The sequence below is a fragment of the Myxine glutinosa genome, chromosome 5, assembly GCF_964187855.1.
Source record: "Myxine glutinosa chromosome 5, kmMyxGlut1.1, whole genome shotgun sequence".
In the NCBI taxonomy this organism is placed as follows: domain Eukaryota; kingdom Metazoa; phylum Chordata; class Myxini; order Myxiniformes; family Myxinidae; genus Myxine; species Myxine glutinosa.
The window spans coordinates 6,083,270-6,110,502 of NC_136265.1; the positions used below are offsets into that span (position 1 = coordinate 6,083,270).

Sequence of the window (27,233 nt, forward strand, 5' to 3'; positions counted from 1 at the left end):
ACCACCATCTCTTATCTTCCCCCATCCATAACCTTGATCTTTTCTACCCCCACTAATTCACCCCAGATCCACCTTGTTTGAAATTCCAACTTCTTTCCTGGAAATCCTGGCAGTGTCCATATGTTTATACCTCTCCCACCCCCCCACCCCCCCCCCCTTCACATGCCTCCCCCCCAAAGCCCTCTCCCTCCCACAGATCTCTCGATGTCTCCATGTCTCTCGGTCCCTGCTCTCAAATGTTGTGTTTGTGTCCTTCCCCCTCTCTCCCCATCTTGTCTACCGCTCCCGATGTTATTTGTTTTATGTGTCTGTTTGTCTTTCTGTGTGATTAATGTTCGCTCTTTCACGAGCCTCGATCTTGTATACAAAAAAAAAAAAGAAAAAAAAAAAGGTTGCACCTCTATATCTCCTAACCGCTCCATTAGTCAGGTTCACGATGTTAACAAATATAATTTCGTTCAAAATTTTTGGAGATTAGCAAAACTATACATTTTTGGAATATTCAGAGCATGAGGAATCCAACAATTAATGTTGGCATTTGCACAGACACCTGCATGGCCGCCATTTTGGATTTTCAAAATGGCCGCCATAAAATACATATTTTGCGCTATCTCGGCTTCTAGTCAACCTAGAAACTTAATTAAATATGCTAATCCTATGTTTTCTGGGTCAAGGAATCCAATAAAGGCCTCAAAATAGTGCTCAGGATTATAGAAAAGCAACAAACAAAGGTAATTGAAAACCATTGTCTTTATATTTGTGATATAACTGTATTACATAATACATGATATTGCAAGTCCTTTGAAGTTATAGGTATGGGCTTATAAACCAAGAAAGCAGCCTTGTTAGTATCAGATTTTTTTTTTTTTTTTGTTTTTTTGTTTTTTTGTATACAAGATCGAGGCTCGTGAAAGAGCGAAGTATAAGTATAGCGAACTTATAGCGAACTATAAGTCCTATACACAGGATCTACTGGGTCTATACCGTTCAGGAATATGCTTTTACAGATCTTCTTCACTGTCCTGAGTGTCATTTTCGCAAAGGTGTCTACGCAAATGCCAACATTAATTGTTGGATTCCTCATGCTCTGAATATTCCAAAAATGTATCGTTTTGCTAATCTCCAAAAAATTTGAACGAAAAAACATAGTGAACCTGACTACATGGGAAAAAATGGAAACATGGTTGCGTTCTCAAGTTCTCTCCAGGGGAATAACATATGTTAACAGTGACGTCATCGGTACCTTAATTATGACGTCATAATTCGACAAGTACAACGCTTAGTCCGATCAGTTAGAAATGTATTGTGTAATATATGTAACAATTATATTAGAGAATGTAAATTAAATTAAATTGACGATTGACAATTGGCGACCTGACGATTCACAATCCTGAATCATGAAGTCTCATCAAATGTCTTCATCAACTAAAACGGATCTCCTTGGTTTTGTCCACTCCTTACCTGGATCCTCTCTGCTCTCTCATTGCCGGGATGTTTATCAACGTGAACACTAAAACGGCAGGATACCCTCACCACGAGGTCTGTACAGGTTTGACGTCACGCCAGATGAAAATGACGTCACGGTGGGAGGTGCAACCACAGACAAATCAACCACGAAGCACCACTCGAGGGTCGGGCACAAGATCTTTGGCTTTGTGCATTCCAATGAATCTGTAAAACGTTTAATATCCACGTGACCTCCTCCTTCCCCTTCTACCCCCCCCCCCCCACCCCCCTCTCCCTAACCCCCCCTGCCCAGAGCCCCTATGAAAACCCAGACTCTGTAAAACGTTTAATATCCACGTGGCGCCCCTTACCCCCCAACCCCAACAGACCGCTATGAAAACCCAGAATATGTAAAACGTTTAACATCCACATAAACCCCACCCCACACCCTCCCCCCCCGCCCCCACCCCAACAGACCCCTATGAAAACTCAGAATCTGTAAAACGTTCAACATCCACATGACCCCCTCCCCATAACCCCCACTCCCCCTCCCCCGACATATCCCTATGAAAACCCAGACTCTGTAACACGTTTAACATCCACATAATCCCCTCCTTCCCCTTCTACCCCCCCGCCAACCCCAACAGACCCCTATGAAAACCCAGAATCTGTAACACGTTTAACATCCACGTGGCGCCCCTTACCCCTCAACCCCAACAGACCCCTATGAAAACCCAGAATCTGTAAAACGTTTAATATCCACGTGGCGCCCCTTACCCCCAACCCCGGCAGACCGCTATGAAAACCCAGAATATGTAAAACGTTTAATATCCACGTGGCGCCCCTTACCCCCAACCCCAGCAGACCGCTATGAAAACCCAGAATCTGTAACACGTTTAACATCCACGTGGCGCCCCTTACCCCCCAACCCCAACAGACCCCTATGAAAACCCAGAATCTGTAAAACGTTTAATATCCACGTGGCGCCCCTTACCCCCAACCCCAGCAGACCGCTATGAAAACCCAGAATCTGTAAAACGTTCAACATCCACGTGACCCCCACTCCCCCTCCCCCAACAGACCCCTATGAAAACCCAGACTCTGTAACACGTTTAACATCCACATAATCCCCTCCTTCTCCTTCTACCCCCCCCCCCCTCTAACCCCAACAGACCCCGATGAAAACCCAGAATCTGTAAAACGTTTAATATCCACGTGGCGCGCCTTACCCCCCAACCCCAACAGACCCCTATGAAAACCCAGAATCTGTAAAACGTTCAACATCCACGTGACCCCCACTCCCCCTCCCCCAACAGACCCCTATGAAAACCCAGACTCTGTAACACGTTTAACATCCACATAATCCCCTTCTACCCCCCCCCCCCCAACCCCAACAGACCCCTATGAAAACCCAGAATCTGTAAAACGTGTAATATCCACGCGACCCCTCCCCCTAACCCCCCAGAGTCCCTATTAAAACCCAGAATCTGTAAAACGTTTAATATCCACGGGACCCCTCCCCATAACCTCATTGTGCCTCACCCAATCACCATCAAACCTTTTGTCCGCCCCATCCTTCCCTTTCTCCGAGCTATTCTGAAATCTCTGACACACCTTCAACAGCTCTCCCTACCTCTTCCACCTCTTCCACATCTTCCACATCTTACCCTACCCCTCCTCCCCCCTGTTCTGTATCCGATGCTCCCCCTTCCTCTTCATTAACGGTATGGACCTCAAACATCCGGGGCCTTCGTTCAAACTTAACTGATCTCTCCATACAGGTTGCTTCTGTCAAACCAGACGTGATCTGCTTAACAGAAACTTTCCTCCTTCATGATGTCTCTGATTCCTTAGTATCTCTCCCGGGTTACTCCCTCCTCCGGTATGATAGACCTGAGCCTCGTGCTGGAGGTGGGGTTGCTATCTTTATCAAAAACTCTCTTCCTCACTCGCCCTGCACTGCGCTCTCTCCACCTCACCCCCAGGAATACCTCTGGCTACGGCTTCCCCTTCACTCCCACTTCTTGTTCATATGTGTGTTGTACCGTCCACCAAACAGTGATGACTCCATCTACATCTCGCTGTCTGAGAATATGGACCAACTTCTATCTACTCATCCCAACTCTCTCTTCCTCATATGTGGTGATTTCAATTGTCACCATGCCAGTTGGCTGGGTGTGGGTACCCCTCTCACCAGCCATGGCTCCTCAGCAAAGGACCACTGCGACTCACTGGGACTGACACAATCTGTCAATTTCCCGACCCGGATCTCAGTCAACGGAGCACCTTCTCTTCTGGACTTGGTTATGACAAACTTCCCTGAAAATGTCTGCTGCTCTTCTTCTGCTCCAATCGGCTCATCTGATCATGTGCTTGTTAAAGTGGACATCTCTCTGACCATTCTCAGGGAGCCTGCTCAGCGTCGACGAGTCTGGCATTTCACTCAGGCCAACTGGCACGGTCTTCAAGCAGCCATCAATCATCTGGACTGGTCTCCCATCTCTACCACCTCTGACATCAACTCATCCTGGGAATTCTTCCAAAGTAAATTGCTCTCTCTCATGCACAGATTTATCCGATCTCGTCTTCAGTTGTCATACCCTTCCTCCCATCCATGGTACACGGAATCTTGTGGTGAGGCTGTTGCCCAGAAACAACTTGCCTTCGTCTCCTGGAAAGCAAATCCAACGGAAGGAAATCTCATTTCCTTTCACAAAGCCCGAAACAAGTGTGTGTCCACCCTCAGGAGAGCCAGGAAACAATATCTCTCCGTTCTCAAGACCGAACTCTCTTATCTGTCTCCCTCTTCCAAATCCTGGTAGCGTCTGGTCAAATCTGTTTCTGGTGTTTGTTGCCCCTCCATCCCCTCCCTTACCTCAAATGGCTACACAGCTGACTCCGCACGTGAAAAAGCTGAATGCCTCAACTCTGTGTTTGCCTCTAAATCTTGTGTCCCAAACCCATCCCTCTCTGTACCCACCATACCCAGTCGTACCCAGCTGCTCCTGGACTCCGTGTCCTTTCCTCCTGACAAGGTGGAAAAGTTTCTGTCAACCCTCGACTCTGATTCTGCAACTGGACCTGACGGCATCAGCCCACGGGTCCTAAAATCCTGTTCTTCCGCTCTTTCACTCCCTCTCTCTGTTCTCTTCACCCTCTCTTTTGCTCAAGGTCAACTGCCATCTGCTTGGAAATCAGCCGACATCACCGCTTTGCACAAAAAAGGTGCAAAAACAGATCCTAGCAACTACAGACCAATCAGCCTTCTCCCAATTATCAGCAAAGTCCTGGAATCCATCATTGCTTCGGATATGAAATATTTCCTCTTCTCCAATGGCTTGATCTCTGATCATCAATTTGGTTTCAGACCAGGTCACTCTACTCTGGACATGCTGCTTCTGCTGTCTCAAAAATGGATGGAGGTCCTCAATGCCAAACAGGAAATTAGAGCTGTCTCCCTCGACATATCACGTGCCTTCGATACAGTCTGGCACCCCGCTCTGCTCACCAAACGCTCCTCCTTTGGTATCCATGGAAATCTCCACGCATGGCTGGCGGACTTCCTCTCTAGTCGTAGTCAACGTGTGGCCCTGAATGGGTTTCTCTCATCTCCTCTTCCTGTTCAGGCTGGAGTTCCCCAAGGCAGTGTTCTGGGCCCTGTGCTTTTTCTGGTCTTCATCAATGATCTCTCTGACTCTCTTGAAAATCCTCTCTATCTCTTTGCTGATGACTCCACTCTCTGCCGCTCCATTCCTCATCCCTCAGATCGGCAGTCTGCAGCCTCCTCACTCTCTGCAGACCTGGACAAAATCACAGACTGGGCAAACAAGTGGAACATGTCTTTCAATCCTGACAAATCTCACACTCTTACAATGTCTCTCCGAAAAGACTGACTGGACAACCCTCCCATCTACTTTCTGAATAATCCTCTCCAAGAAGTTCTGTCACTCAAGCTTTTGGGTCTCACTATCTGCCATGATCTTTCCTGGGAAAACCACATTTCCAAGCTGGCCTCCAAAACCAGTCGCCGACTGGGCATCCTCCGTCGTGCGAAGTTCTTTCTTGGCACACCTGAGCTCCTCACCACATACAAGGCTTTCATCCGCAACTCAATGGAGTACTGCTCTCCCCTCTGGGCTGGTGCTCCTGCCTCACACCTAGCTCGACTTCACGCTGTTGAAACCAAAGCGTTCAGAATCATTGGAATCTCCCGCGATGACGCTATCTCTGAGGGCCTTTCACTTAATCACCGCAGGCAGGTTGGTGGTCTTTCCGTCTTCTACCGACTCCTCTCCGGCCTTGCTCCCCCAGCTCTCTCTGGGCTCTGTCCCCCAAATATTCCTGCAGGTCGCACAAGATCTGCCTGCAACCCTCTTATGGTTAAACTGCCAAAATCAAGACTCTCTACTCACCTTCACTCCTTCATTCCTCTTTTCTCCCGCCTCTGGAACAAACTCCCTCACTCTCTTCAATCCCACTCCTCCCTCCAGGTCTTTAAAACGGCTGTTCACCACCATCTCTTATCTTCCCCAATCCAAAACCTTGATCTTTTCTACCCCCGCTATTTTGACCCCAAATCCACTTTTTTGAGGTGACTTTTGACTTCTTTCCTGGAAGTCCTCGGTGTCCTTGCGTTTTATACCTATCCTGCCTCCCCCCAGGCCCTCTCCCTCCAAAAACATCTCCCGATGTCCCTGCTCTCAAATGTTGTGTTTGTGTGCTTCCTCCCCTTCTCTCCCCATCTTGTCGACCGCTCCCCTTTTTATATACTTTGTTTGCTTGTTTGTTTGATTTGTTTGTTTGATAAATGTTAGCTCTTTCACGAGCCTCGACTCTGTATACAAAAAAAAAAAAAAAAAAACCCACCCCCCCATAACCCCAATGAAAACCCAGAATATGTAAAACGTTTTACATCCACATAAACCCCACCCCACACCCCTCCCCGCCGCCACCCCAACAGACCCCTATGAAAACCCAGAATCTGTAAAACGCTTAAAGGACACCACATGACCCCCATACGGACCCCTATGAAAACCCAGAATCTGTAAAACGTTTAATATCCACGTGGCGCCCCTTACCCCCAACCCCAGCAGACCGCTATTAAAACCCAGAATCTGTAAAACGTTCAACATCCACGTGACCCCTCCCCCTAACCCCCCCCCACCCCCCCCCCCCCACCAGAGCCCCTATGAAAACCCAGAATCTGTAAAACGTTCAACATCCACGTGACCCCCACCCCATAACCCCCACTCCCCCTCCCTCAACAGACCCCTATGAAAACCCAGCCTCTGTAACACGTTTAACATCCACATAATCCCCTCCTTCCCCTTCTACCCCCCCCCCCCCAACCACAACAGACCCCTATGAAAACCCAGAATCTGTAAAACGTTTAATAGCCACGTGGCGCCCCTTACCCCCCAACCCCAACAGACCGCTATGAAAACCCAGAATATGTAAAACGTTTAACATCCACATAAACCCCACCCCACACCCTCCCCCCCCGCCCCCACCCCAACAGACCCCTATAAAAACTCAGAATCTGTAAAACGTTCAACATCCACATGACCCCCTCCCCATAACCCCCACTCCCCCTCCCCCGACATATCCCTATGAAAACCCAGACTCTGTAACACGTTTAACATCCACATAATCCCCTCCTTCCCCTTCTACCCCCCCCCCCCCCAACCCCAACAGACCCCTATGAAAACCCAGAATCTGTAACACGTTTAACATCCACGTGGCGCCCCTTACCCCCCAACCCCAACAGACCCCTATCAAAACCCAGAATCTGTAAAACGTTTAATATCCACGTGGCGCCCCTTACCCCCAACCCCAGCAGACCGCTATGAAAACCCAGAATCTGTAACACGTTTAACATCCACGTGGCGCCCCTTACCCCCCAACCCCAACAGACCGCTATGAAAACCCAGAATCTGTAAAACGTTTAATATCCACGTGGCGCCCCTTACCCCCAACCCCAGCAGACCGCTATGAAAACCCAGAATCTGTAACACGTTTAACATCCACGTGGCGCCCCTTACCCCCCAACCCCAACAGACCCCTATGAAAACCCAGAATCTGTAAAACGTTTAATATCCACGTGGCGCCCCTTACCCCCAACCCCAGCAGACCGCTATGAAAACCCAGAATCTGTAAAACGTTCAACATGCACGTGACCCCCACTCCCCCTCCCCCAACAGACCCCTATGAAAACCCAGACTCTGTAACACGTTTAACATCCACATAATCCCCTCCTTCTCCTTCTACCCCCCCCCCCTCTAACCCCAACAGACCCCTATGAAAACCCAGAATCTGTAAAACGTTTAATATCCACGTGGCGCGCCTTACCCCCCAACCCCAACAGACCCCTATGAAAACCCAGAATCTGTAAAACGTTCAACATCCACGTGACCCCCACTCCCCCTCCCCCAACAGACCCCTATTAAAACCCAGACTCTGTAACACGTTTAACATCCACATAATCCCCTCCTTATCCTTCTACCCCCCCCCCCCCTCTAACCCCAACAGACCCCTATGAAAACCCGGAATCTGTAAAACGTTTAATATCCACGTGGCGCGCCTTACCCCCCAACCCCAACAGACCCCTATGAAAACCCAGAATCTGTAAAACGTTTAATATCCACGTGGCGCCCCTTACCCCCCAACCCTAACAGACCCCGGTGAAAACCCAGAATCTGTAAAACGTTTAATATCAACGTGGCGCCCCTTACCCCCCAACCCCAGCAGACCCCTATGAAAACCCAGAATCTGTAAAACGCTTAACATCCACATAACCCCCCCCCCCCCCCCACCCCAACAGACCCCTATGAAAACCCAGAATCTGTAAAACGCTTAAAGGACTCCACATGACCCCCATACGGACCCCTATGAAAACCCAGAATCTGTAAAACGCTTAAAGGACTCCACATGACCCCTATACGGACCCCTATGAAAACCCAGAATATGTAAAACGTTTAACATCCACATAAACCCCACCCCACACCCTCGCCCCCCCCCCGCCCCCACCCCAACAGACCCCGATGAAAACCCAGAATCTGTAAAACGCTTAACATCCACATAACCCCCCCCCCCCCCACCCCAACAGACCCCTATGAAAACCCAGAATCTGTAAAATGCTTAAAGGACTCCACATGACCCCCATACGGACCCCTATGAAAACCCAGAATCTGTAAAACGCTTAACATCCACATAACCCCCCCCCCCCACCCCAACAGACCCCTATGAAAACCCAGAATCTGTAAAACGCTTAAAGGACTCCACATGACCCCTATACGGACCCCTATGAAAACCCAGAATATGTAAAACGTTTAACATCCACATAAACCCCACCCCACACCCTCCCCCCCCCCGCCCCCACCCCAACAGACCCCGATGAAAACCCAGAATCTGTAAAACGCTTAACATCCACATAACCCCCCCCCCCCCCCCACCCCAACAGACCCCTATGAAAACCCAGAATCTGTAAAATGCTTAAAGGACTCCACATGACCCCCATACGGACCCCTATGAAAACCCAGAATCTGTAAAACGCTTAAAGGACTCCACATGACCCCCATACGGACCCCTATGAAAACCCAGAATCTGTAAAACGCTTAAAGGACTCCACATGACCCCCATACGGACCCCTATGAAAACCCAGAATCTGTAAAACGCTAAAAGGACTCCACATGACCCCCATACGGACCCCTATGAAAACCCAGAATCTGTAAAACGTTGAACATCCACGTGGCCCCTTCTCCTCCTCCTCCGCCCCCCGACAGACCCCTGCACCCCTCCCCTCACATTTCTCCATCTCCACCATCACATGTTTCTAATTCGCTGCCCAAGCGTCACGAAAAGAGGTTTGCTCGATGTCGATGTACTTACTGTATTAGTGTCGTGTTAACACATGATGTTGTCGATGTGGTATAGTATGTATTACCGTTATCGATATTATTAGTAGTAGTACAGTGCCGTTATAATTGAACATCATGTTCATGTGATGCCATGAATAGTTGGGGAGGCAATCTAATAATGGAAGCTGAAACTTATCGAAATGAGGTTTGGGATGTTGGGAAAAGGCAATGGGGAGAAGCAGGGACAAGGAAAATGACGTCACTGAGATCCCAAGGGAAGACTTGGAGGAAGACTGTTAGGGTTGGGGGGTAAGGGGCGCCACGTGGATATTAAACGTTTTACAGACTGGAATTGACGAGTCCCTGCCATGATTGTCTTGTCTCCGGATCGACAGGAATTGACGAGTCCATGCCGTGATGGTCTTGTCTCCAGATCGACAGGAATTGACAAGTCCATGCCATGATGGTCTTGTCTCCAGATCGACAGGAATTGATGAGTCCCTGCCATGATGGTCTTGTCTCCAGATCGACAGGAATTGACGAGTCCACGCCATGATGGTCTTGTCTCCAGATCGCCAGGAATTGACCAGTCCATGCCATGATGGTCTTGTCTCCAGATCAACAGGAATTGCAAGTCAATGCCATGATGGTCTTGTCTCCGGATCGACAGGAATTGACCAGTCCATGCCATGATGGTCTTGTCTCCAGATCAACAGGAATTGCAAGTCAATGCCATGATGGTCTTGTCTCCGGAACTTTGGGAATTGACGAGTCCATGCCATGATGGTCTTGTCTCTGGAGATCTTGCTGCTCACCTGGATTTTTTGGATACATCTGGTCATCAATTCCAAAACAAAAGATCCAACACGATCTGCTGATCCTGTCCATGTCATAATCTGCTTGTCTGTCTGTTGTTTATTTCTTGTTGTGAGGAATAGTATCCATTTGTACTACACTTAAAATGTCTGCCAATTCCATTAGACATCAACTGAGTTGTGTACAAGTCAAGGATCAGGGAAGAGCGACGTGACGGAGCAGAGGGACAACACATGGACATGCGGGACAATGGGACAACACATGGACGGACGGGACAGTGGGACAACAAATGGATAGATGGAGCAGCGGGATGCGACGTGGGCAACCTATATCGGGGGACAATGTGCGGTTAATGGAGAACGTGAGCAGCCTGTGTGGGGGGACAATGTGGGGTTAATGGGAGAACGTGGGCAACCTACATAGGGGGACAATGTGGGGTTGATGGAGAACGAGGGCAACCTATATAGGGGGACAATGTGGGGTTAATGGAGAACGTGGGCAACCTATATAGGGGGACAATGTGCGGTTAATGGAGAACGTGAGCAGCCTGTGTGGGGGGACATTGTAGGGTTAATGGAGAATGTGGGCAACCTATATAGGGGGACAATGTGGGGTTAATGGAGAATGTGGGCAACCTATATAGGGGGACAATGTGGGGTTAATGGAGAATGTGGGCAACCTATATCGGGGGACAATGTGGGGTTAATGGAGAACGTGGGCAACCTATATAGGGGGACAATGTGGGGTTAATGGAGAACGTGGGCAACCTATATAGGGGGACAATGTGGGGTTTAATGGAGAATGTGAGCAACCTATATAGGGGGACAATGTGGGGTTAATGGAGAACGTGGGCAAGCTATATAGGGGGACAATGTGGGGTTTAATGGAGAACGTGGGCAACCTATATAAGGGGACAATGTGGGGTTAATGGAGAACGTGGGCAACCTAAAAACGGGGACAATGTGCGGTTAATGGAGAACGTGGGCAACCCATATGGGGGAGCAGGTGGGGATACTGGAGAACGAGGGAAAGCTATATAGGGGGACAATGTGGGGTTAATGGAGAATGTGGGCAACCTATATAGGGGGACAATGTGGGGTTAATGGAGAACGTGGGCAAGCTATATAGGGGGACAATGTGGGGTTAATGGAGAACGTGGGCAAGCTATATAGGGGGACAATGTGGGGTAAATGGAGAACGTGGGCAACCTATATAGGGGGACAATGTGGGGTTAATGGAGAACGTGGGCAACCTATATAAGGGGACAATGTGGGGTTAATGGAGAACGTGGGCAACTTAAAAAGGGGGACAATGTGCGGTTAATGGAGAACGTGGGCAACCTATATGGGGGAGCAGGTGGGGATACTGGAGAACGTGGGCAAGGTATATAGGGGGACAATGTGGGGTTAATGGAGAACATGGGCAACCTAAATAGGGGGACAATGTCGGGTTAATGGAGAACGTGGGCAACCTATTTAGGGGGACAATGTGGGGTTTAATGGAGAACGTGGGCAACCTATATAGGGGGACAATGTGGGGTTAATGGAGAACGTGGGCAACCTATATAGGGGGACAATGTCGGGTTAATGGAGAACGTGGGCAAGCTATATAGGGGGACAATGTGTGGTTAATGGAGAACGTGGGCAACCTATATAGGGGGACAATGTGGGGTTAATGGAGAACGTGAGCAACCTATATAGGGGGACAATGTGGGGTTAATGGAGAATGTGGGCACCTTATATATGGGGACCAGGTGGGGTTAATGGAGAACGTGGGCACCTTATTTTGGGGGACCAGGTGGGGTTAATGGAGAATGTGGGCAACCTATATGTGGGACCAGGAGTGGTTACTGGAGAACGTGGGCAACCTGTGTAGGGGACCAGGTGGGGATACTGGAGGACATGGGCAAGCTATATAGGGGGACAATGTGGGGTTAATGGAGAACGTGGGCAACCTATATAGGGGGACAATGTGGGGTAAATGAGAACGTGGGCAACCTATGTGGGGTCCAGGTGGGATTAATGGAGAACGTGTGCAACCTATATAGGGGGACAATGTGGGGTTAATGGAGAATGTGAGCAGCCTGTGTGGGGGGACAATGTGGGTTTAATGGAGAACGTGGGCAACCTATATAGGGGGACAATGTGGGGTTAATGAGAACATGAGCAGCCTGTGTGGGGCGACAATGTGGGGTTAATGGAGAACGTGGGCAACCTATATGGGGGTTAATGAGAACGTGGGCAACCTGTGTGGGGGGACAATGTGGGGTTCATGAGAACGTGAGCAGCCTGTGTGGGGGGACAATGTGGGGTTAATGGAGAACGTGGGCAACCTATATAGGGGGACAATGTGGGGTTCATGAGAACGTGAGCAGCCTGTGTGGAAGGACAATGTGGGGTTAATGAGAACGTGGTCAACCTATATTGGGGGACAATGGGGGGTTAATGAGAATGTGGGCAACCTATATAGGGGGACAATGTGGGGTTAATGAGAACATGGGCAACCTATATAGGGGGCAATGGGGGGTTAATGAGAACGTGGGCATCCTATATAGGGGGCAATGTGGGGTTAATGGAAAACGTGGGCAACCTATATAGGGGGACAATGTGGGGTTAATGGAAAACGTGGGCAACCTATATAGGGGGACAATGGGGGTGCGAAAGAATGAAAGCGTAGAGGGTGAAAGACCGGAGAATACAATAATATTTATTTTGAATGATGTTTGAAGACATATTTACCCGTCGTGGATGTGAGATGTATGTGTCAGATATCGGGGATGATGACGTCACCGTGATACTGAATAGTTCACGTACACATGGTGCGATGTGCAGATCATGGTATCCCGACGTGTACTCGTGCACCTTGCCATCGTGTGGACGATGTTCCTCTACGAAGCCACAGGACAGAGGAGACCAGACAGGGACACCATGTACAAGGAGTACATGGAAAGACGAGTCGGTACACTCGAGGTAAGATGGTGAATCCACGTCATCGGGTCTCCAAGGTAACACAGTTCGAGAACAAATGGTTTTACCTTGGAAATAGCCTCGGTTGGTGACCTTCAGGAAATGTCTCAAATCCATTCACCAAGGACGGCTCATTATTGAATATTTCCATCATCGTGGTACGGGAGTGTAAAACGTTCTCGGATTGACCACGGTGGTTATAGACCAGTAAGGGTCCATTTACTCGGATTGAGCACGGTGGTAACAACATTAAGGGTCCACACTTGCTCAGATTGACCATGGTGGTTATAGACCAGTAAGGGTCCACTTTCTCGGATTGATCACAGTGGTTATAGACCAGAAAGGGTCCACTTACGCGGATAGACCATGGTGGTTAAAGACCAGTAGGGTACACTTACTCGGATTAACCCAGAGTGGTTATAGACCAGGAAGGGTCAACTTACTCGGAATTGACCATGGTGATTATAGCCCAGTAAGGGTCGGTCCACTTACTCAGATTGACCACGGTGGTTATAGACCAGTAAGGGTCCACTTACTCAGATTGACCACGGTGGTTATAGACCAGTAAGGGTCCACTTACTCGGATTGACCACGGAGGTTAAAGACCAGTGGGGTGCACTTACTCGGATTAACCCAGGGTGGTTATAGACCAGGAAAGGGTCAACTTACTCGGAATTGACCATGGTGATTATAGCCCAGTAAGGGTCCAATTACTTGGATTGACCACGCTGGTTATAGACCAGCAAGGGTACACCTTCTCGGATTGACCACGCTGGTTATAGACCAGCAAGGGTACACCTTCTCGGATTGACCACGCTGGTTATAGACCAGTAAGGGTCCACTTACTCGGATTGATCACAGTGGTTATAGACCAGTAAGGGTCCACTTACTCGGATTGATCACAGTGTTTATAGACCAGTCAAGGTCCACTTAACACACTTGTATTTCGTTAACAAACTTGGAAGCATTTGATGTTGAAGCACTTCTGAGAAGATTAGATGTCACCACAGGAGAAGCTCGAACGCATGTCCATGCAGCTGGCATATTATGAGAGGGATTTGAACAATATGAAGAAGGAGTCAGAAAGGAGGTTGTCCATTCTTACACAGGACAAGACCTTTACAACGGATCAGGTTCGTGACCCCATGATCATCACAAGATTGACCATTCTGCTGTTAACGTAACACATGTGGAAGGGTAACGTTGTTGGGGGTCACATTGAGCTCTTGCGTCCCGGGCTTCATCTTACCCACACATGTATAGAGCTCAACCACAATATATCCACACCGTACCTGCACAACTGCACATATTCATATAGTGGTTAACCACACTTTACCTTCACAACCGCAGATACTCATGTAAAAGTTAACCACACAGTACCTGCACAACTGCACATACTCATATAGAGGTTAACCACACTGCACCTTCACAACCGCAGATACTCATGTAAAAGTTAACCACACCGTACCTGCACAACTGCACATACTCATATAGAGGTTAACCACACTGCACCTTCACAACCGCAGATACTCATGTAAAAGTTAACCACACCGTACCTGCACAACTGCACATACTCATATAGAGGTTAACCACACTGTACCTTCACAAATGCAGATACTCATATCGTGGTTAACCACACTGTACCTTCACAATTGCAGATACTCATGAAGAGGTTAACCACACCGTACCTGCACAACTGCACATACTCATAGAGAGGTTAACCACACTGCACCTTCACAACCGCAGATACTCATGTAAAAGTTAACCACACAGTACCTTCACAAACGCACATACTCATATAGTGGTTAACCACACTGTACCTTCACAACCGCAGATACTCATGTAAAAGTTAACCACACAGTACCTGCACAACTGCACATACTCATATAGAGGTTAACCACACTGCACCTTCACAACCGCAGATACTCATGTAAAAGTTAACCACACCGTACCTGCACAACTGCACATACTCATATAGAGGTTAACCACACTGCACCTTCACAACCGCAGATACTCATGTAAAAGTTAACCACACCGTACCTGCACAACTGCACATACTCATATAGAGGTTAACCACACTGTACCTTCACAAATGCAGATACTCATATCGTGGTTAACCACACTGTACCTTCACAATTGCAGATACTCATGAAGAGGTTAACCACACCGTACCTGCACAACTGCACATACTCATATAGAGGTTAACCACACTGCACCTTCACAACCGCAGATACTCATGTAAAAGTTAACCACACAGTACCTTCACAAACGCACATACTCATATAGAGGTTAACCACACTGTTCCTTCACAACCGCACATATACATATAGAGGTTAACCACACTGTACCTTCACAACCGCACATACTCATATAGTGGTTAACCACACTGTACCTTCACAACCGCACATACTCATATAGAGGGCAACCACACTGTACCTTCACAACCGCACATACTCATATCGTGGTTAACCACACTGTACCTTCACAACCGCACATACTCATATCGTGGTTAACCACACTGTACCTTCACAACCGCACATACTCATATCGTGGCTAACCACACTGTACCTTCACAACCGCACATACTCATATCGTGGTTAACCACACTGTACCTTCACAACCGCACATACTCGTGTAGAAGTTAACCACACCGTACCTGCACAATTGCACATACTCACTCATATGGAGGTTAACCACACTGTACCTGCACAACTGCACATACTCACTCATATGGAGGTTAACCACACTGTACCTGCACAACTGCACATACTCACTCATATGGAGGTTAACCACACCGTACCTGCACAATTACACATACTCACTCATATGGAGGTTAACCACACCGTACCTGCACAACTGCACATACTCACTCACATGGAGGTTAACCACACTGCACATTCACAACTTCACATATTCATATGGTGGTTAACCACACTGTACCTTCACAATCGCAGATACTCATGTAGAAGTTAACCACACCGTACCTGCACAACTGCACATACTCACTCACATGGAGGTTAACCACACTGCACATTCACAACTGCACATATTCATATGGTGGTTAACCACACTGTACCTTCACAATCGCAGATACTCGTGTAGAAGTTAACCACACCGTACCTGCACAACTGCACATACTCACTCATATGGAGGTTAACCACACTGTACCTTCACAATCGCAGATACTCGTGTAGAAGTTAACCACACCGTACCTGCACAACTGCACATACTCACTCATATGGAGGTTAACCACACAGTAGCCACACAAATATAAACACCCCTGTGGAGCTTTATCCTACCTTGGCCACACAACCACAACCACTCAAATTGAGTTCTGTTCACCTTTCCCCAGCTCGATTCTCTATCTCTTCGTGTGGAACGAGTGGAAAGAGACGTGGACTACTTTGAGACACAGAACCCATCGAAGCACTGCATAGAAGGTTTAACGGATGAAAACCTGGACACAGATGAAGACCCCAGAGGACAGGGGAGCATGACAATCCATGGTGGGATTGGAGGGATGAGTAAATGAAGGAGATTATCAAATGATTTAGGACATTTGGTAGGTATTTGAACACCTTGATCCCCCACACCTCCGCAGAATGTAACCACATGCTTGCGTCCATTCGCTCACTCAAGATCGTGAAACGCTCCGGCGGAGACCTGGGGGCCTGGTTCCATGGAGACCACGGTGGAGACAATTTCGCCATTTACGTCCTACCTGGTGCTCAAGGCACCTCGTTGCTTCGCTACCCCAGCTTGTCTGTGTTTGCAGCCACTAACCTGAGTGACGTCCACGACTCCGAGGCCCTGCTGACGCTCCCTGCTCCATACCAAGGAACGGGGCACGCGCTGCTCGGAGACTACCTGTACTACCACCGCGCTGGCTCTGAAAATGAGATTGTGAAGGTAGGTGGAGCACCTGCTTCTCTGTGTCTGCTCTGGTCACTTGGACAACCTTGTCGTCAATTGTGGAGGTTTGCTTCAGATGAGAAATCTTTTCCAAAAATAGGAACATAAACAATCCCCGACGGAGCAGAGGTCAAGCCATATTTTCAAGGTTCACGTCTCTGCTTTAATTTACAAGTACACCTGCACACTCCGGGAGGGGCAGGAAGGGTCATTCCTCCTTGGGGTATATAGATTACAGTCGCTCTATGGCCGGGTCTCAAGAACATTGGGTGTCTGTTCATTTACCAAGTTTCTTGTGAAGAGATCGCCAAGTGGTTTAAACATTCGAGCAAGCACTTCATTCAAAACCGTGAACGAACGGCTGGCTTGGCAAGCGCTGGCTAGCTGCTTGGTAAATGAGTACAGCCCGGGGTTCTTCCCTTTCCGTTTCGTGTTAAATAGCAGGAGCGAGTTTCAAAAGTTCGCTACGAAAAACGCCACGGTATCACCAGGAAGGGTCATGTTATTTACTCAACCCTTGTGGGATACCTAGAGTACAGTAGATCTTCGCTCAGTTCTGCAAGTAAAACTTACCTCATGGATGTGGGGATTCCTCCAAATTTCTTTGTTTAATGTTATAAACAGCATTAGCGACTGTTTAAAAATCTAATCATACGTGTTTGTGGTTCATAATATTCATTATTATCAGTTATTATCATTAGTTTTGTTATTCGAAGCAACTTTGGAAAAACGCCACGATAAAGCTAACTTAACATTTATATACACCTCAACACGCAACCCCATTAACAGCAATGGCGGGGAAAACCTGCTTGGGGGAGAAAACCCCCTTTGGGAGGGGGGCAAATGAATGCGTTACAACCTTCATGATGTAACCCTTCGTCATCCTGTCAAGTTTGGTTGAGATTGGATAAGTAACGACGGAATGTATTGGCGTCAAAAATTCATCAGACAGACACAAATGGCGTATTTTTGTATGATGATGATGATGAACCGCAACCAAAATTAACGCAATTAAATCTGGTCTGTTCCAGTGCCGCCTCAGAGAGTACGTCGTACAGGAGCGGCTTTCACCCGTCTATTATCTGTAATTGTGAGAACAAGATATATTATAACAAGTCGTCTATATATTAATGCGCCTGTTGGCTGTTCCTCCGTTTGTAACTTTCCTTTCCACCCATTGGTTGGACAGATGCCCATTTCCACCCACAATTTTAGCCTGAAAAATCATATGGCCACCATTTTGGTGATATGTGAAGCCGACATCTTTTGAGCTGTCGTATTCACAATCGTCATGTACCCCTCCGCAAAGCTTTTTTTCCCCTTCAGCGTAAAACGACCAAAGCGACCGTTAAATGGATCATGAAATATCGAAATGTTGAAGTCGATAGACATCACGGGCCTTGTGAAGGCCTCAGCCTTCAGGCCTCTGGTGTCAGCCTATGGACCAGTGCAATTGGAATCTATCCGAGTTATATTAGGGGGTTTGAAGTATTAGGGTTTGGAGGGGGAAGTTGAGGTCTTGAGGTTTGGGAGAGGGGGTTGATTACTTGTTTGTGAGAAGGGTTGAGGATTTGGAGTCACATTGTACATTGCGCAGATGTTACGTGAGTCCATGCTACTACCTTCATAAAAAGTAGAGTTGTGAGATGGCAGGGAAAACCAAATTCTATGCATGGGCCTAATATGGCATTGAATATTGAGCACCATAACTCATGATCGATGATCACAGAATCAGATCCATTAATATTCCCTGTGACTTCCAGGAAGAAGTCTCAGACGGAAGTGTGACTCATGAAAAAAATGGTTTCTTTCTGGGTTAAAATCCATATGATTTTTGAGGTAGTTGTAAAATGCGGTTCTGCCGTTAAGATGAAGAGCAGCATAGACCTTCAATGGGGATACCAATCGGTGTTCCTATCCGTGTAAACATACCCATGAGAGGGACCATATTTAAGGCTAATCTCCCCCACCCTTATTCTCGTTGGCTTCATTCAGGTGGACCTGGTGAAAGGTACACTTGTGGACCGTGCACTTCTTCCAGGAACCGGTCTCGTACCTCCTTTTGCCCTCAACCCGGACACACGCATCCAGCTGGCGACAGATGAGGTAGGCCTTTGGGCCATCCATGCTGGAACTGAGGCTTCGACGATCTCGCTCTCCAAGCTTGACGCACACTCACTTGCCGTTGAACAAACCTGGAACACGGGTTGTCACAAGGAAGGTGCCGAAGCAGGTTTCGTCCTGTGTGGAGCACTTTATATCGTGTACAACACAAGGCGTGGTGGACGATCACGTGTCCAATGCATATTTGACGTCAGCCAGAAGGTCTCACCTGAAAACCTGCCGTTGGTCTACTTCCCACGACGCTTTGGCTCGCTCGCTTCATTGAGCTACACACCGAATTCACCCAAGTTCACCGCTTGGGATGATGGCTACCAAATGCTCTATCGACTTGCTTTGCGGAATAAGCAGTAAGGATGAGGAACTAGCGTAAACATCCAACAGGCCACTGGTAGAGGAATACACAAAAAAGAAAAACCTAGAGAAGTTCACATCACCAAACACCCCATTGATGTTCGTGTTTGCTCTAAACTGGGTCTTATTCTCAAGTTCAACTCTTCCACAAAGTTCCTGTGAGCGAGAGATGTTTTGTTAAATCTTCTTCAGTGGAAAAGAGTCATTTTGAAATCCTTAAGTTTTCAATCATCTTTGTTCTTCCATAAATCTCTGCTACAGTTTTGAGATATCTACTTTGACTTTGCAATTAATGTAACTTCGCATATAACATCATGGCCATTTACATCTAAGGATGACATACATGTCAGTGACCTATTTGGGATGACATTGGACACCAATGACCTATTTGGGATGACATTGGACACCAATGACCTATTTGTGGTGGCATTGGATACCAATGACCTATTTGGGATGACATTGGACACCAATGACCTATTTGTGGTGGCATTGGATACCAATGACCTATTTGGGATGACATTGGATACCAACGACCTATTTGGGATGACATTGTATACCAATGACCTATTTGGGATGACATTGGACACCAATTACCTATTCTGTGGTGGCATTGGATACCAACGACTTATTTGACACGACATTGTATACCAACGACATATTTGGGACGACATTGTATACCAATGACCTCTTTGGGATGACATTGGACACCAATTACCTATTTGTGGTGGCATTGGATACCAACGACCTATTTGTGATGACATTTGACACCAATGACCTATTTGTGATGACATTTGATACCAATGACCTATTTGTGATGACATTTGATACCAATGACCTACTTGTGATGACATTTGATACCAATGACCTATTTGGGATGACATTTGATACCAATGACCTATTTGTGATGACATTTGATACCAATGACCTATTTATGATGACATTTGATACCAATGACCTATTTGGGATGACATACACTACCAGTCAAAAGTTTTAGAACACCTCGATTTTTCCAGGTTTTATTGAAATTTACGCAGTTTAATGTCTCAATGTACTCTGAAATTAAGCACAAAACAAATAAACAATTGGAGATAAAAAAAGAAATCATAGAATCATTTTGTTTAACAACATTTAATTTAGTTTTTTGACACAGCAAAGTAGCCACCTTTTGCAGATATAACCGCCGAACACACTCGTGGCATTCTTTCTACAATGGAAATCAAATATTGTTCGGGAAATTCTTCCCAACACTGTTGCAGAAGTTCCCACAAATGTGTTGCACTTGTAGGTTGCTTTGCTTTCACCCTTCTGTCCAGTTCATCCCAAACCAGCTCGATGGGGTTTAAGTCTGGAGACTGTGCTGGCCATTCCATGATTTGAAGCCTACCGTCTTGTTCTTTTCCTCGAAGATAGTTTTGACATGGCCTGGAGGTGTGTTTAGGGTCATTATCTTGCTGTAGGATGAACCCCTGACCAACCAGGCGTATACCAGAGGGTATTGCATGGCGCTGCAAAATGCTGTGGTAGCCCTTTTGGTTCAGGGTGCCAGTCACTCTGTGCAAGTTGCCGACTATGGATCCAGCAAAAGAGCCCCAGACCATCACACTTCCTCCTCCATGTTTGACAGTTGGTGTCACACACTGAGGAACCATCCTTTCACCTACTCGACGGCATACAAAAACCCTGCGTGATGAACCAAAGATTTCAAATTTTGATTCATCGGTCCATAAGACCTTCTTCCAGTCTTCAGTAGTCCACTGGCGGTGCTTCATGGCCCAAGCAAGCCTCTTTTTCTTATTTTGCCATCTTAGCATTGGCTTTCTTACTGCCACTCGACCTGTCAAACCTGCAGCTCGAAGTCTTCTCTTCACAGTTGAAACTGAGACGTGCTTACTTTGACCATTGTTAAGCTGTGCTTGAAGCTGTTGTCCTGTGAGCCACCTATCACGCAAGCTGTTGACTCTCAGAAACCTGTCTTCTGATTCTGTTGTGGCTTTGGGTCTGCCAGACCTCTTCTTGTCAGAGTTTCCTCCAGTTTCCAAGTGCCTTTTGATGGTGTAGGAAACTGAACTCACTGACACCTTGGCTTTCTTTGCAATTTCTTTGCATTGATTCTATGATTTCTTTTTTTATCTCCAATTGTTTATTTGTTCTGTGCTTAATTTCAGAGTACATAGAGACATTAAACTGCGTAAATTTCAATAAAAACTGGAAAAATTGAGGCGTTCTAAAACTTTTGACCGGTAGTGTACTTGTTATCACCAAGTCAATATAGATAATGTGACAAGATCCATAATGTGACATTCGAAATGTCCTGAGTAACGTTTGTTTATTGGTCTTTCCTCAAATTGACCTTTGTTATTGCATTACCTTTGCTAACAGTTTCACGACCTGGCAATTTCTATGGAAAGAAGAAGGTCACTCGGTTGAGAGCATACCTCCGCCAGGTTGAACAGTTTGCGTTTTGTATTCACTGATAGGTAGGATCTGGATTCGTACCTGAACCAAAATCGAATTGTATCGTTCTTGTCAACTACCCAACTAATCCACCAAGTTTTGTCATAATCTGTTCATAACTTTTTGAGATATCGTGCTTCATGGAGTTTTTAGCCCATTCTCTCAATAATGAAGAACACTGGTCAACAGCCAAATTGGTTCTGACTTATTTTGAACTGTTTCTAACTAATTTGGTGCCCACGAATCCGAATTTGACCTTAAAATTTCGCTATCACGTAACCTTGACGTAGTACATCATAAGTGTAGAAAAAATCTTTAGAGCATGCGAATTTCTTGATTAAGTCTCAATAAGTCTATTTATTGTCACAAAAAATAATATGAACTTAAAGTTTTTATTTACATCACATAAAAAAATGTATATCTCCAAAAATAATATGAACTTTATAAAATATCACAAAAAATAATATGAACTTTATAAAATATCACAAAAAATAATATGAACTTTACGTTTTTATTTACATCACATAAAAATATGTAAATCTCCAAAAATAATGTGAACTTTAGAAAATATCACCAAAAATAATATGAACTTTAGGTTTTTATTTACATCACATTGAAAGTGCTTCTGAACTTTACTTTTGCGTTTGTCGGAGCAATCACTTTCACGCTGTAAAGTCCAACAGTAGTCGCCCATCATGTTTGGATTGAATCGGCCTTGATATCGAGTCTCCATGATGGCAATTTCCCGGTGAAACCTTTCTCCATGTTCATCACTGACATCGCCAAGATTTTGTGGAAAGAAGTCCAGATGAGAATGGAAGAAATGTATCTTGAGTGACATTCGAGCACCGAGCGTCTGGTAACTCTTCAAGATCTTGTCCACAAGCTCTTCATAATTTGGTGCTCGAAAATTTCCAAGTTAATTGTTAGCAAGAGCCACAAAGCTATCACAAGCACCGCTTTCCAGCTCAGATAGTCTCGTTACAAAGTCCTGATTGGTGAGTACAAGACGAATTTGAGGAACATTGAAAACACCCACCTTTACTTTGGCCTCAGATACAATGCCTTGGAACTTCATGAGCAAGTAGCGGAAGCCAGCACCATCTTGATCCATGGCCTTCACAAAGTTCTTCATCAAACCAAGTTTCAAATGAAGTGGTGGTAAAAATACCTTCTCAGGGTCAACAAGAGGGTTGTGAATTTCAAATGAAGTGGTATTCCTATGGTATACTGGTTCTCAAAAAACTGGATGTGCTTGTGAAAATTGCATATCATAATCGAAATCTACAGGTTCATGTTGGTTAGAATCACCTCAAAATATACTAGAACCATAAAACTTTTAAAATTTTGTTGACCAGTGGAATCATTTTTAAAATTCTCAAATTCTGACCAAAGATCTGTATCAACAGGTGTTTTAAGTGTCTTTACTATGATGTACAATCAAATCTTATATGATCGATACTTTATACTTTGTCGAAGGGTCGTGAAGGAGTTGGTATTAATATAATCGATACTTTATACTTTGTCGAAGAGTCGTGAAGGAGTTTGTATTAATATAATCGATACTTTATACTTTGTCCAAGGGTCGTGAAGGAGTTTGTATTAATATAATCGATACTTTATACTTTGTCGAAGAGTCGTGAAGGAGTTTGTATTAATATAATCGATACATTATACTTTGTCGAAGGGTCGTGAAGGAGTTTGTATTAATATAATCGATACATTATACTTTGTCCAAGGGTCGTGAAGGAGTTTGTATTAATATAATCGACACTTTATACGTTGTCCAAGGGTCATGAAGGAGTTTGTATTAATATAATCGATACTTTATACTTTGTCCAAGGGTCGTGAAGGAGTTTGTATTAATATAATCGATACTTTATACTTTGTCCAAGGGTCGTGAAGGAGTTTGTATTAATATAATCGACACCTTATACTTTGTCCAAGGGTTGTGAAGGAGTTTGTATTAATATAATCGATACATTATACTTTGTCGAAGGGTCATGAAGGAGTTTGTATTAATATGATCGATACTTTATCGAAGGGTCATGAAGGAGTTTGTATTAATATAATCGATACCTTATACTTTGTCCAAGGGTCATGAAGGAGTTTGTATTAATATAATCGATACCTTATACTTTGTCCAAGGGTCATGAAGGAGTTTGTATTAATATAATCGATACTTTATACTTTGTCCAAGGATCATGAAGGAGTTGGTATTAATATAATCGATACTTTATACTTTGTCGAAGGGTCGTGAAGGAGTTTGTATTAATATGATCGATACTTTATACTTTGTCCAAAGGTCATGAAGGAGTTTTTATTGATATAATCGATACTTTATACTTTGTCCAAGGGTCGTGAAGGAGTTTGTATTGATATAATCGATACATTATACTTTGTCGAAGCGTCGTGAAAGAGTTTGTATCGATATAATCGATACTTTATACTTTGTCCAAGGGTCGTGAAGGAGTTTGTATTGATATAATCGATACTTTATACTTTGTCCAAGGGTCGTGAAGGAGTTTGTATTAATATAATCGATACCTTATACTTTGTCCAAGGGTCATGAAGGAGTTTGTATTAATATAATCGATACCTTATACTTTGTCCAAGGGTCATGAAGGAGTTTGTATTAATATAATCGATACTTTATACTTTGTCCAAGGATCATGAAGGAGTTGGTATTAATATAATCGATACTTTATACTTTGTCGAAGGGTCGTGAAGGAGTTTGTATTAATATGATCGATACTTTATACTTTGTCCAAAGGTCATGAAGGAGTTTTTATTGATATAATCGATACTTTATACTTTGTCCAAGGGTCGTGAAGGAGTTTGTATTGATATAATCGATACATTATACTTTGTCGAAGCGTCGTGAAAGAGTTTGTATCGATATAATCGATACTTTATACTTTGTCCAAGGGTCGTGAAGGAGTTTGTATTGATATAATCGATACTTTACACTTTGTCCAAGGGTCGTGAAGGAGTTTGTATTAATATAATCGATACATTATACTTTGTCGAAGGGTCGTGAAGGAGTTTGTATTGATATAATCGATACTTTATACTTTGTTGAAGGGTCGTGAAGGAGTTTGTATTGATATAATCGATACTTTATACTTTGTCGAAGGGTCGTGAAGGAGTTTTTATTGATATAATCGATACTTTATACTTTGTCGAAGGGTCGTGAAGGAGTTTTTATTGATATAATCGATACTTTATACTTTGTCGAAGGGTCGTGAAGGAGTTTGTATTGATATAATCAATACTTTATACTTTGTCGAAGGGTCATGAAGGAGTTTGTATTGATATAATCGATACTTTGTCCGAGGGTCGTGAAGGAGTTTGTATTGATATAATCGATACTTTATACTTTGTCGAAGGGTCATGAAGGAGTTTGTATTGATATAATCAATCCTTTATACTTTGTCCAAGGGTCGTGAAGGAGTTGGTATTAATATAATCGATACTTTATACTTTGTCGAAGGGTCGTGAAGGAGTTGGTATTAATATAATCGATACTTTATACTTTGTCGAAGGGTCATGAAGGAGTTTGTATTAATATAATCGATACTTTATACTTTGTCCAAGGGTCGTGAAGGAGTTTGTATTGATATAATCGATACTTTATACTTTGTCCAAGGGTCGTGAAGGAGTTTGTATTGATACAGACTTGGCATTTAATATGGAATTTTTTTTTTTTCTTGACTTGGGTTTACTTTCTGAACTCAGTATATCAATCTGGTGAGTTTCTTTTATGCTTCGGTGATTTCTTTGTTAAAAGAACCATGTCACTGATTGTCTGTCACAGCAAGAAGTCAATAACAGGATTATATCACAGGTGGCGTGACAAAATGTACGGACAGTACATTTGACGATTGGCTTCACAATCGGGTATATAAGGGTTGTTGCGTTCTGTATTAGTGGAAAACAACTGCTGCACGTCTACAAAAGGTATTGCCGCTTCCTCTGGAGATGGTCCGTCAACTCGACAATGCTGTTTGTCATGGAGTGGTGGCTTTACGAAATTCCGGCATGAAACAGCGTGCTATTGTTCGGCAGTATGGCATCACTCAAGTTTAGGTGTCAAAGATCCTGAAACGAAATGCTCAGAGGGGTGTCCCTACTCCAATACCGAGGCCAGGACGTCCCCGCAGAACCACAGGGGGGGATGATCGCCAGCTGCACCGGTTAGTCCGCAATGGCCATACCAAGTCAGCTAATCGGCTTAGGGCTGAGTGGCAGCAACTGACAAATGTGCCTGTATCCAGAAGGCTAGTCAACCAATGACTGCTTCAAGCAGGCTATCAGGCCAAGCGTCCCCTGAGAAAGCCACGCCTGACCAGACAACACCGCCAGCGCCGATTGCAGTGGGCCAGAGAGCACCGCCAATGGCAGCCAGGACACTGGAATCACGTGATCTTCAGTGACGAATCTAGATTTCTGGTCGATCGTCAAGATGGCCGCGTCCGAGTGCGCAGACAAGTGCATGAAGCCTAAAATGAAGATTGTATAGTGCCAAGAGTCCAAGCTGGAGGTGGTGGGGTGACCGTTTGGGCTGCTTTTCATACAGGTGGCAAAACTGACCTGGTTGTTCTGAATGGAAACCTGAACCAGTTCAAGTACAGGGCCATTCTGGAAGAAACATTGCTTCCATTTGCTCGTGCAGCCTTTCGAGGAAACTTTGTCTTTCAAGATGACAATGCACGGCCTCATCGTGCTCGCATGATCCAACACTTTCTTGCTGACCATGGTGTAGAGCATATGGAGTGGCCTGCCATGTCCCCGGATATGAATCCGATAGAGAACTTGTGGGCAGAATTAATGTGTCAAATGGACAACTTGGATCAGCAGCCCACCTCTGTGCGTGAATTACAGCAGGCTATTGTCACTGCATGGCAAGCGATTCCTGTCCAAACCTTGGCATATCTCGTGAACAGCATGCCTCAACGTGTACGTGCTCTCCTGAATGCTCGTGGGGGTTACACGAAGTACTGAACTGTCATTTTACTGTCCGTAATCCCAGTCGTAATTTAACTTTTGTTTTTGTTAAAAAAAATTTTTGGCTAATGTGCAAAATAAAGAGATACTTCTGGAAAACGTACAGACGTTTAACACAGTACTGTCCGTGAATTGAGTTCGATATCAGTTTACATCACTTTCAAGGATCAATTTATTTGCTTCGAAATGTCAAGTGTGGTTTTTGTTTCTTTTAAAGGTCACATTAACAAAATCTAGAATAATTTCAACATAATTCCAATGAACTTTTGGTTCTAAGTCATCTTGAAAAGTAAGTTCACCC

At 45.3% G+C, this 27,233-nt stretch overlaps 2 protein-coding genes across 4 annotated transcripts in view; one reads left to right on the forward strand and one right to left on the reverse strand.

Annotated features, from left to right (window-relative positions):
- LOC137428011 (pyruvate dehydrogenase protein X component, mitochondrial) overlaps nucleotides 1-16,963 on the reverse strand; it is a 75,921-nt gene extending 58,958 nt beyond the window's left edge. Inside the window, exon 1 of the mRNA XM_078777536.1 lies at nucleotides 16,868-16,963. Within this exon, the coding sequence (XP_078633662.1) occupies nucleotides 16,868-16,916 (49 nt within the window). The 5' untranslated portion in view covers nucleotides 16,917-16,963. The remainder of the gene's footprint in view (nucleotides 1-16,867) is intronic.
- The window catches only part of LOC137428010 (olfactomedin-like protein 3), a 32,897-nt gene extending 11,217 nt beyond the window's left edge, over nucleotides 1-21,680 (forward strand). Inside the window, exons 1-6 of one of the 3 annotated variants that reach the window (XM_068117904.2) lie at nucleotides 9,239-9,308; nucleotides 12,950-13,087; nucleotides 14,095-14,217; nucleotides 16,437-16,590; nucleotides 16,686-16,993; nucleotides 18,992-21,680. In XM_068117904.2, the coding sequence (XP_067974005.1) occupies nucleotides 12,953-13,087; nucleotides 14,095-14,217; nucleotides 16,437-16,590; nucleotides 16,686-16,993; nucleotides 18,992-19,471 (1,200 nt within the window). In that variant the 5' untranslated portion in view covers nucleotides 9,239-9,308; nucleotides 12,950-12,952 and the 3' untranslated portion in view covers nucleotides 19,472-21,680. Of the gene's footprint in view, nucleotides 1-9,238; nucleotides 9,378-12,949; nucleotides 13,088-14,094; nucleotides 14,218-16,436; nucleotides 16,591-16,685; nucleotides 16,994-18,991 lie in introns of those variants that run through there. The other 2 variants (XM_068117905.2, XM_078777535.1) reach the window with 2 other exon arrangements.
- Nucleotides 21,681-27,233: the final 5,553 nt, after the last annotated feature.